This window comes from Diceros bicornis, chromosome 10, assembly GCF_020826845.1.
Source record: "Diceros bicornis minor isolate mBicDic1 chromosome 10, mDicBic1.mat.cur, whole genome shotgun sequence".
NCBI classification, from domain to species: Eukaryota; Metazoa; Chordata; class Mammalia; order Perissodactyla; family Rhinocerotidae; genus Diceros; species Diceros bicornis.
This window is the reverse complement of record NC_080749.1, coordinates 83,205,064-83,217,497: the sequence shown is the minus strand read 5'-3', so window position 1 is coordinate 83,217,497 and position 12,434 is coordinate 83,205,064. Positions and strand designations below refer to the sequence as shown.

Sequence of the window (12,434 nt, the reverse complement as noted above, 5' to 3'; positions counted from 1 at the left end):
TGTTTTCCTTGAAGTGATGGTTTCATGTGTTCATTTTAGAAAAAAGTTACTGCCTATATCCGAGTCTCGATAACCATAGTTTGTCTGGCAGTCACTCTTGCAAATAAAGAGTGTTGAATGAAAAAAAAGCAGCTAGTTTGGGTCACAGTTAAAAGAGTCGGGGGGTGCTCTTCCTCCTGTCGTGACTCTGCACGGGCAGAGGGGCTTCCTGTGCCCTCACATTGAGTCACACGGAATCTCACGGAGACCTGTCTTCAGGAATCGAGATTTATCGAAATAGACAGGAGCTTTATCAAGGACATTCTTAAAACGGTGTTTTTGGTTTTTGTTTTGGTTTAACTGCAAGTCCTGAAGCACATGATGACGACTGCTCCGGGGGGGCTGGTGCCGCCGCCTTGTCCTGTGAGGCCCCAGCAGTCCCGCCTCCGCGGTTTTACCCTCAGTGCAAACGTCAACACAGTGGAAAAGGCGAATAATGTCCTGGCATTATCTTTGGTAGTGTTGACCTAAGGAGCCCCCTGAGGGGCTTTCAGGAACCCCTGGGGCTCTGTGGACCATTCCTTGAGTGAGAACTGCTATTTTGCATTAATAGTGTAGTTTTGAGTATTTGTTCATATGCTTTTTTATTTGTATTTCTTATTTTGCCTTTTCAATATTTTCATCCATTTTTATTGCGGTTTCTCTTTTTTATTGATTAGTAAGAGCTTTTTATACACATTTCTTGTTTGCTGCTCTGCTCCCTACCATTTGTTATTTGCTTTTAAATATCTATTATAATGATTTTGGAATTTAGAAGTTAAAATTTTTTATGTATTCTCCTTTTTTAGGATTTCTTTCTTTTGATGGTTTTTTTTTTTTTCCCCCTTGTTTCGGCTCTCTTCATTCCAAGAGGATATAAATATATTTACCTATGTTTTTTAGTCCCTTTTTTTTTTATTATTTACATTTCAGTCATCTATTGGGAACTCCAGGCATTAGTTGGAGACAGAGATCTATATTTTCCTGAAATGTTTGTCTCTTATTCTACCCTTTACCTATAGCATCTGCTAAATTTTTATTTATACCTTTATTTATTTATGGATGTGACAGTTTTTTAGCTTTTGAAACATGAAAGTTTATGTTGTGTTGAGGGCTGATTTTTCTATCAATTTGAAGAGAATGAAAACTTAAAGTTTGTTTTCTAATTTTTTTTTCTAATTCAAGCATATTAGGAACCCAAGTTTTCAAAACAAAGGTTATTTTGGAGAAACCAGAAATTGTAATGCACTGTTATGACCAAGCATAGTCTGCATTCATGTCAGCAAAGATGCTTAAAGAAAAATGCAGTCTTGTAATTAGCTTTTACAGACCTGTCTGGGCTGGTTATCTCAGTTAGTTACATTAAAACTAGTGATAATGAAGCCAAGATCAAAGGTTTTCTTTAGTGAACAGTTAATTTCACTGCAGGAGAAACACTTCCATCTTAGTTCTTGTGACTTTGATCTTGACTTTTTCAGAGAAAGGATAGGTGTCTTAGTAGAAATTATTACTACTTCTACAGAAACAATAAAAGGTAACTTATATTCTAATTTTTAAAGGTGTCTTAAGTGACACTTAGTGTTTGAAAGACCTCACCTTTAAACATCCTGAAGCTTGTTTTTACTTTTTTTTTTAAACAAATTACTGATTAGTTTAGTTGAAAGAAAGTAAATTCTTTTTAAGGTGACCTGATCTTTTAGATAGTCGTCTTGGAACTACTTTTGAGGTTTCTCTATGCCAGTGGCAATGTGTTCTTTAATTTTAAGCATTTGTAATTTGCATTTCAGTTAACCTTTTCTTAATTTCCCTATTTGGCACATGTAAACTCATTTAAATTATGGAAGAAATCAGTGAGGTCCTTTTTAACATAACTGAGTGGTGGTCTTTTGATTTTTGAGGGTCTCAAGAAGGAAGACAGAGAATACTAGTTATCAAGGTATCTAATTCAAGTTTCATAGTGGTATGAGTATATTAAAGTGATGTAGTCCCACACACTGTTATATTTTAGGCTGTGCAACATTAGTGTTTTGTTTTTTTTTTAATTTTTTGTTTATTGCAGTAACATTGGTTTATAACATTGTATAAATTTCAGGTGTACATCATTATACTTCTATTTCTGCATAGATTACATCATGTTCACCACCCAAATACTAATTACAACCCATCACCACACACATGTGCCGAATTATCCCTTTCGCCCTCCTCCCTCCCCCCTTCCCCTCTGGTAACCACCAATCCAATCTCTGTCTCTATGTGTTTGTTTATTGTTGTTATTATCTACTACTTAATGAAGGAAATCATATTGTATTTGACCTTCTCCCTCTGACTTATTTCACTTTGCATAATACCCTCAATGTCCATCCATGTTGTCACAAATGGCTGGACTTCATCGTTTCTTATGGCTGAGTAGTATTCCATTGTGTATATATACCACATCTTCTTTATCCATTCGTCCCTTGATGGGCACTTAGGTTGCTTCCAAGTCTTGGCTATTGTGAATAACGCTGCAGTGAACACAGGGGTGTATGTATCTTTATGCATTGGTGTTTTCAAGTTCTTTGGATAAATACCCAACAGTGGAATAGCTGGATCATATGGTAGTTCTATCCTTGATTTTTTGAGGAATCTCCATACTGTTTTCCATAGTGGCTGCACCAGTTTGCACTCCCACCAGCAGTGTATCCCTTCTCTCCACATCCTCTCCAACACATGTTGTTTCCTGTCTTGTTAATTATAGCCATTCTGACGGGCGTGAGGTGATATCTCACTGTAGTTTTGATTTGCATTTCCCTGATAGTTAATGATTTTGAACATCTTTTCATGTGTCTGTTGGCCATCTGTATATCTTCTTTGGAGAAATGTCTGTTCAGGTCTTTTGCCCATTTTTTAATTGGGTTGTTAGTTTTTTTATTGTTGAGATGCATGAGTTCTTTATATATTTTGGAGATTAAGCCCTTATCAGATGTATGGTTTGCAAATATCTTCTCCCAATTGTTAGGTTGTCTTTTCGTTTTGTTGATGGTTTCCTTTGCTGTGCAGAAGCTTTTTAGTTTGATGTAGTCCCATTTGTTTATTTTTTCTGTTGTTTCTCTTGCCCGGTCAGACATGGTGCTTGAAAATATGTTGCTAAGACCAATGTCGAAGAGCGTACTGCCTATGTTTTCTTCTAGAAGTTTCATAGTTTCAGTCTTTAATCCATTCAAGTCTTTAATCCATTTGGAGTTAATTTTTGTGTATGGTGTAAGGTAAGGGTCTACTTATCAAGACCTCTTCGAAATATAAAACTTTTTAAAAAGGTAAAACCTTTATGTTGGAAGCTAACAATTATCATTAAAAGTAATAGCATTTAACAAAATAAGTTAGGCATTGTGCATACTATATTTCTCTCCTTTTCCCTCTAAACTTGTTTTTCAAAATGGAAGACAAAATGTGGCAGCTATTGCTTAAAAGAATTAAAAGAAACCCCAAGCCACATCAGAAATAGAACTTTGCCATCCTGCCCTTCCCTCTTTCTGCAGTGGGTGAGAGCCAAGGCATGGCCTACTCAGTGGGTAGGGTCCTTTCCTCCAGAGGTGTTGAGGAAGGGGATGGAGTGTGTCCACCTCTGACAGTTTATTCTAGGGCCCTTCTTTCCTGAAGTATAGAGTGACTCCACCAGCACCTTTTGATTTTTTTCTTGCCTGAACATACTTTAGGCTTCTTTTCTCACCATCTTGAACATGTTTTATGTTTTTCTGACATTATTTTAGTGTATGATGTTTTGATACTTAAGAAATTCTACCCTTTTTTTGACTTGAACTCTGTCTCTTTGCTTGTGTTGTTTCTACTCCATTTGTGAAGTGTCTGATGAAAGAAGTTCATGCTTGGAATATAACCTTTTTGTTAGAATGTGATTATTTTAAACCTGAGTGTATGTCATGCGTTCATTATTAATATCTTTGTCAGAACAGGGATGAAATGCATCAGGAGGCATTTATTCACACTATGACAGTACTTGCTATCGGTGTTGGGGTTATGTATTTTGGATAGCTTTTTATCCAAATTTAATAAAAGTAAATTTTTTTCTAACTTGCAATATCCTTGCATCTGTCCCAGGGTTGGACTGGTCTGAAGAGAGCGGAGAGGAGCTGGAGGACTCAGAGCAGGCCTCACCGTACCAGGTTGCCTGGTCCATCCGAGAAACCCTCGGATGTGAAAGACACACGTAAGCCTTCCTTTTTGTTTTCATTCTTAAATTACCACTGTTGTTGACTGATTTTTTCCCCTATATATGCTAATTTTTTTTTTTATTTCATTGGGTTTAGTTTTATTGTAATGGAGGTAAAATAGATTCCACCTGGGAAGAAACGTACTATGTGGTTTGAGGAAAGCGACTCTTAAGTTTTGCTGGTAAATTTGTTTCTATATCTTTCCTACGTATCGTTGAAGGAACCAGTTGTAATTCAATTTAGAATCGAAAGGGACCTTAGAGATGATCTGATCCATGTCCTCATTTTACAGAAGAGGAAACCAGGGCCTGGACAGGTTAAGGAACTTGCCTGTGGTCCCACTGTCGGACTTCTCCGTATCTTCTTTGGCCCTATCCCCACAATGTCTCTGTCTTTCGCAAGATTGATCCATTCTTGAATATTTCTAATGTGCTAAAATGTTTTTCAAGATAATCTCATTAGAGGTTCTTGGTATCTGTCTTATCAGAAAGCTGTGGATTAATGCATAGCCCCTTCAGTGATAGTGAGAAAGCTAGTCCTCTTTCAAGGGACTGCCCTAGCGTCGTAGGGGTTCACTTGGTGCAGTGTGACAGTACAGAGATAGATCCTTGTCTGTGGAACCAAAGGATGCCTCAGACTCAGCTAATTATTTTTTTAAAAAGTATTGTGGTTTGAATAGATGTTCAGCAAGATAGAGGGGAGAGAGCTTTCTGCCCCAGGCCAACTCCTAGAATTTCACAGTATCATTGTATGCACATACATTCTAGGGTCTGGGTTTTGAATTTATGGGTTTAAAAATGTAATTTGTTAGTACACCCAGAGGTGATTAGGCCTAGGGAACTGATTCATTAGAGACTAATGTATAAACTAAAACACCAGTTTATAGTGAGAAATAGAATCATTAAGCAGTACAAATGCTCACTAAGCAAAACCGCGCAGGAAGCAAATTACGATCACAAGCTTATTCGGGTGTGGCAGTAGAGCAAGGAGAGCAGTTGAGTTTATCAGTGGCCAGTGTCATTAAACTGTAGTAGCCTGATGTGTCCATTTCCACTTTTGGGATTTATCTCGCATACAGTCATCCCTGCCTCCCTTGTCTCCTAGATAGTATTGGAGAATGCTATACTTTTTTTCTCTCTCTGAGGTTCCGTTTCATGTCATTCGTCACTGTTTCCTTACCGTTAGCGTATTCTTTCTTTCAGATGGAAGTACAGTTGAGCTTAAGCTTTCTTTTTTTTCCTCACTTTTTTTTCTTTATTGTGAATGTTTTGTTGTACATTATTGTTTGTCAGTCACCATATAAATGCCTCCCTTCACCTCTTGTGCTCACCCCTCACCCCGCTTGCCCCTGGTAACCACCAAACAGTTCTGTCAGTGTGTTGCTTTATCTTCCACTTATGAGTGAAATCATGTGAGCTTAAGCTGTCTTAGTTACGGATACTATCAATCATGCTTCCTAAGGTTGATGTTCGTATCACCTTAGCTTAACTTGGGATATTTTGGATTAACTTTACAAGTTGCTGTAAATGAGATAACCTAAGTAAATGCTCAGCACAATACCTGGTGTATGGGAGATGATTGATAAATGGTAGTTATGATGCCTATTTTAATTCTCAAGGTGACCTGTATGTTGGTATTGGGAGTATTTGCTCTTGATTAGGAGCAGTGTATATTTCATTTCTGCCTTCTGTTCTTGCAGAGTGTTTAGAATATTTCTTTTGTTGATTTAGATGTGTGACGTCCTCATTTTCCTTTATCTCTGTAGCATTCTGCTTTCTTGGCCACTCATGATCTTGCTCCCTCTTTGACTTACCTTGATACTCTGCTTTCCTGGCTCTTTTTCCTTCAGTATATTTTTCTCCTTTTTACAAGCAATTTACAAGCAAAATGCTGTGATGACGTGGGGGTGCAGACATCTTTTTGAGCTAGTGTTTTCATTTTCTTCAGATGAATACCCAGAAGTGGAATTGCTGGCTCATGTGGCAGTTCTATTTTTAATTTTTTGAGGAACCTCTATACTGTTTTCCATAGTGGTTGCACCACTTTACATTCCCACCAGCAGTGCACAAGAGTTCTCTGTTCTCCACATCTTTGCCAACACTTGTTATTTCTTGTCTTTTTGATGACGGCCTATCTGACAGGTGTGAGATGACATCTCATTGTTGTTTTGATTTGCCTTTCCCTAGTGATTAATGATGTTAAGCATCTTTTCATGTGTCTGTTGGCCATCTGTATGTCTCTTTGCAAAGATCTACCCATTTTTAAATCAGATTGTTTTTTTGCTGTTGAATTGCATGAGTTGTTTCACTTTTTACTTCACTCGTCTTGTAGTTCTGTTGTTAGATGCCTAAACATTTAAGATCGTTCTGTTCTCTTTGTGTGTGTGTGTGTGTGTGTGTGTGTGTGTGCGCGCGCGCACGCGTGCATGAGGAAGATCAGCCCTGAGCTAACATCCATGCCAATCCTCCTCTTTTTGCTGAGGAAGACTGGCCCTGAGCTAACATCCATGCCTATCTTCCTCCACTTTATATGGGACGCCACCACAGCACGGCCTGACAAGTGGTGTGTTGGTGCGCGCCCGGGATCCGAACCCGGGCCGCCAGCAGCAGAGTGCGCACACTTAACTGCTACGCCACAGGGCTGGCCCCTGTTCTGTTCTCTTGATGAAGTCGTCCCTTTATCATTATAAATTGACCCTCTTTATACCAGTTATAGTGTTTGCTCTGAGATCTACAGTTGTATTTTTTGGTGAGGAAGATTGGCCTTGAGCTAACATCTATTGTCAATCTTCCTCTTTTTGCTTGAGGAAGATGATCCCTGATTTAACATCCGTGCCAGTCTTCCTCTATTTTGTATGTGGGACGCTGCCACAGCATGGCCTGATGAGCAATGTGTAGGTCTACGCCCAAGATCCAAACCTACGAACCCTGGGCCACTGAAGCAGAGCATGCGAACTCAACTGCTACGCCACCAGGCCGGCCCCTCTGAGATTTCCTTTATGTGATATTAATATAGCCACTCCAGCTTTCTTTTGATTACTGTTAACTTGGTGTCTTTTCTCAGTCCTTTTAATTTTAACCTATTTAAAGTGTTTCTTGTTGGCAGCATTTTATCTACTTTGACAATCTCTGCTTTTTATTTGGAGTATTTAGACCACTTAAATTTAATGTGATTATTGATATTATTGGGTTTAAATTCAACATCTTTTGTTCATTTTCTGTTTGTCCCATCTGTTCTTTGTTCTTTTTGCCTGTTTTTTTTATGATTCCATTTTATCTCCTTTCTTGGCTTATTAGCTGTACTGCTTTGCTTTATTTTTATGGTGGTTGCTTTAGGGTTTACAGTACACATCCTTACTTGCCTCAGTCTACCTTCTGGAATTATTGCACCATTTTCTGAAGAAGAACCATGTGACAGTACACTTCCAACTCTCCTTTCCCCTACTTTGTGCTGTTGTTGTCATACATTTTACTTCTAGATATGTTGTCACTCCCCAATACCTTGTTGTTTTTAAGCAGTCAGTTATCTTTTAAGGGGATTTTAAAAATAAGAAAAAATGTCTTTTGTATTTATCCACATACTGACAATTTCTAGAGCTCTTTATTCTTTGAGTAGTTCCAGATTTCCATGTGATGTCATTTTCTTCTGTTTGAATGGTTTTCTTTAACATTTCTTGTACTGCAGGTCTTCTGGTGATAAATTCTTCCAGCTTTTATATATCTGAAAAAGTCTTTATTTGGCCTTCATTTTTTTTTAATTTATTTTTTATTGACGTATAGTTGACTGGGCCTTCATTTTTGAAAGATATTTTTGCTGGCCTAAAATTCTAGGTTGGCAATTTTTCTTTCACCGTTTAAAGATGTTGTTCACATGTCTTGCGTTATTTCCAGTGAGAAGTTAGCTGTCATTCACGTCTATTGTCATTCACATCTTTGGTCCAATGAACATTATGTATCCTTTTTTTCTTCTCTGAGTTTCAAGGTTTTTCTCTTTGTCAATAGTTTTAAACAGTTTGATGTAGTTAGTTTTCTTTATGTTTCCTCTGCTTGGGGTTCATTGACCTTTTTGGATCTGTGGGTTTATAGTTTTCACCACATTGGGAACAATTTTGGCCAAGTTTTCTTCAATTATTTTTCTTCCCCCTTCTATTTGAGAGATTCTAGTTACGCTTAGGTTGCTTGAAATTATCCCATGGTTTACAGATGTTCTGTTCATTTTCTTTTAGTCTAGTTTTTCCCGCTCTGTTTCATTTTAGAAAGTTTCTCTTGCTGTCTTCAGGTTCATTAATCTTTTCTTTTGTGGTACCTAATCAGCCATTAATCCCATCCAGTGTATTTTTCATATTAGATGTTGTGTTTTTCATCTCTAGAAGTTTGTTTAGGGTCTTCTTAATGCCTTCCATGTCTCTCCTTCACATGATCGTGATGCACTCTGCCTTCTTGAAGATATGGAATATAGTTAGAATAACTAGTTTTTTGTTGCCTGGTTTACTAATTCTATCATCGGTGTCCTTTCTGGGCTTGTTTCTGTTGATTGATTTTTCTCTTTCTCGTGTGTCCTGTTTTCATGTTTCTTTGAATGCCTGATGATTTTTTATTAGATGCCAGACATTGTTAATTTTGCCTGTTTGATTCTGGATTTTTTTGTCCTCCTTTAAATATTCTTGAGCTCTTTTTGGGGATGTAGTTATGTTACTTAGAAACAGCTTTTGAGGCTTGCTTTCTAACTGTGTTAACTGGGACCACAGCAGCCTTTAGCTGAGGGCTGGTTTTACCTGATTGCTGAGGCAGTGCACTTCTGAGTGGTCTACCCAGAGCCCCGCATGTTCCGGGGCTTTCCACTCTGGGTGGCAAGAGCACAAACGAGCCCTGGCCCTGTGTGAGCTGTGGGAGCCTGTTTGGCCCATCTTTTCAGGTGGTTTTTTCCCCGCCTCAGCTAGTTTCACCCCCACCTGCTCTGTCTGGTGCTCAGGTGAAGACTTGAGAGGAGCCCTCCCCCGACCTTCAGAGCCCTTTTCTCTGCGCACCTCTCTCTTCCCCAGTACTCTGTCCTGCTAATTCTAGTATTCCTTGGTTAGTTAGATGTGGGTGGTCATGCCAAATGAATATCTTGGGTCTGAAATTTGATTGTGAGGTGTGAGCTGGAGAACAAATTTGTGTCTTTGGTGTATAAGCTAATGTTGAAGTTATGAAAATGAATGAGAATTCCCATAAATGAAATGACAACTGAGAGGAGAAAGAGGAAAGAATAAAAATGAGGAGAATGTTGGGCCGGCCCGGTGGCTTAGCGGTTAAGTGCACGTGCTCCGCTGCTGGCGGCCCAGGTTCGGATCCCGGGCGAGCACCGACGCACCGCTTCTCCGGCCATGCTGAGGCCGCGTCCCACATACAACAACTAGAGGGATGTGCAGCTATGACATACAACTATCTGCTGGGGCTTTGGGGGAAAAAAATAAATAAATAAAATATTTAAAAAAAAAAAAATGAGAATGTGATGGGAGAAAGCAAGGGAGTAGAAGGTTTCAAGATGGAAGGAAAAGAAAAATAAATGGATTCTTTGCATAAGAGATGTCTAGTGAGATAGGATTGAAGAGTATTTGTTGCATGTTTCTACATTAATTACCCCAGACTGGATCCTTCTCTTTTTTTTATACAATGCTAGATTCAATTTGCTTATATTTTTGCCTCTGTGGTCATTAATAATATTTTTCTATAATTTTCCTTTTGTCATATTGTTATTAAGTTTTGGTGTCAAGTTTATGCTAGCCTTATTAAATGAGGAGAATATTCCCTCTTTTTCTGACATCTGGAATGTTTTGTGTGTGATTGGGATTATTTTTCCTTTGAATATTGGTAGAGCTCATGGTGAGACTATTTGGGCGAGGAGTTTTCTGTGTGTGTTTAATAAGTGATTCAGTTTTAGTTAGTGGATATAGGACTCTTCAGGTTTTCTGTTTCTTCTTGAGTCATTTTTGTAAGTAATAGTTTAGAAGAATTTGGTTTTTTTGATTAAGATTTAAAATGTTTTGGCCTGAAATTTTTCATTGCATATTTTCTCTATTATTACTTTTGTCTTTTTCTTATTGGCTTGATCAGTCTTTCCAGAAGTTTGCTATTTTATTGGTGTTTTCAGAGAACCAGCTTTTGATTTTTCTTCGTCCTTCTCCAGTATATATTTGTTTTCTGTTTCATTGATTTCTGCTTCTGTCCTTATTTTATCTTCTATTTTGTGTTTTTTCTGTTGTTGTTTATTTCTAACTTCAGTGGTTGGATGTGGATTTCTTTTTATTTATCCTCTTTTGGATTTGTTGAGCTCCTTGAATCTGTAGACTTGTATCTTTCTCTGGTTCTAGAAGATTCTCAGCTGTTATCTCATGAAATACTGCCTTTACCCCATTGTCTCTCTCTTCTTCTGAAAATCCAGTTAGACACATGGTACACCTTTTCACTCTGTCATCCATTTCTTTCATTTTTTTTTTTCCTTGCCTCTTGGTACTGTATTCTGAATAATTTCTTACATCTATGTCTAATCTCTTGTTAGATCTGTACATTGAATTTTAAATTTTACTTATAATTTTCATAACTTCTCTTTAGTTCTTGTTCAAATCAACTTGCTGTTGATTCATATTCTTAAGCCTCTCTTATTTCTTGAAACATCTTACAAATACTCATTTTATTTTCTATGTCTGATTGTTCCAATATCTGAAGTCAGCTGTTTCTTGTTTCTGCCAGCCCTTACTCTGGGTGCCTTGTTTCCTTTTGTGTTTTGTGGATATTTAAAAAAATTTTTTATGTGTTGAAGTTTTAAGAAAAGTTATCCATGAGAATTTTTTTTTAACCCTGGGATGAAAGTGGATTCCCCCAGAGAGGATTTGTATTTGCTTCAGTAAGGCACTTAGAAACACTACCAGTCCGAGACTTTTTTTTTTAAGTTGTAAAATATATATAACGTAAAATTGACCACTTTAATCATTTTTAAGTGTACAGTTCAGTGGCGTTAAGTACATTCACATTGTTGTACAACTACCACCTCTATCCATCTCCAAAACTTTTTCACTTAAACTGAAGCTCTGTGCCCGTTAAAGAATAGCTCCCCATTTCTCACTCTCCCCAGCCCCTGGCAACTACCATTTACTTACTGTCTCTATGAATTTAACTACTTTAGGTAACTCCTAGCCAGCCCTGGTGGTCTAGTGGTTAACATCTAGTGCTGTCACTGCTGCAGCCCAGGTTCATTCAGTCAGGGAACCACACCACCGTCTGTCGGTTTTCATGCTGTGGTGGCTGTGTGTTGCTGTGATGCTGAAAGTTGTGCTGCCAGTGCTTCAAGTAGCAGCAGAGTGACCATGGTGGGCAGGTTTCGGTGGAGCTTCCAGACTAACACAGACTAGGAGGGAGGACCTGGCCACCCACTTCTGAACAAACTGGCCATGAAAACCCTATGAGTAGCAGGGAGCATTGTCTGATAGAGTGCTGGAAGGTGAGAGGATGGTGCAAAAAGACTGGACAGGGTTCCACTCTGCTGTACACAGGGTCACTGGGAGTCGGAATCTGCTTGCTGGCACCAACACATGGGTACCTCATATAAGTGGAATTATACAATAATTATCCTTTTCTGTCTGGCTTATTTCACTTAGTATAATGTCTTCACGATTCGTCCATGTGGTAGCATATGTCTCTCAAGGTGGTGGTGTGGTTTTGTCTTTATTCTATTAATGTGGTCTGTCACATTGATTGATTTTCATATGTTGAATCCAGCTTGCATTTCTAGGATAGATGCCATTGGTCGTGGGATATAATCTTTCTTTATCTGCTCCTGGATTTCGTTTGTATTTTGCTGAGAAGTTTGTATCTGTATTCATAAGGGTTATTGGTCTGCACTTTTCTTTCCTTGTGCTGTCTATCTGATTTGGGTATTGGGGTTATACTAGCCTGATAGAATGAGTTGTTGAGAAGTGTTCTCTTCATTTTTTGGAAGATTTTTGAAGGATTGTTGGTAATTCTTCTTTAAACATTTGGTAGAATTCACCAGTGAAGCCATCTGGTTGTGGAGCTTTTCTTTGTAGGAAGTTTTTGATTACTGATTCAGTCTCTTTACTTGTTATAGGTTTATTCAGATTTTTCCCTTTCTTGAGTGAGGTTCAGAAGCTTGTGTCTATCCAGGAACTTGTCCATTTCATCTTTGTTATCTAATCTCTTGGTGTACAAC

The 12,434-nt window shown here is 38.2% G+C and overlaps 1 protein-coding gene across 3 annotated transcripts in view; it reads left to right on the top strand.

The window, feature by feature from the left end:
- INO80D (INO80 complex subunit D) overlaps positions 1 to 12,434 on the top strand; it is a 63,326-nt gene that overhangs the window by 24,595 nt on the left and 26,297 nt on the right. For all 3 annotated transcript variants that reach the window (XM_058549671.1, XM_058549672.1, XM_058549669.1), the window contains one exon: positions 4,114 to 4,222. In XM_058549671.1, coding sequence (XP_058405654.1) covers positions 4,114 to 4,222 — 109 coding nt within the window. The remainder of the gene's footprint in view (positions 1 to 4,113; positions 4,223 to 12,434) is intronic.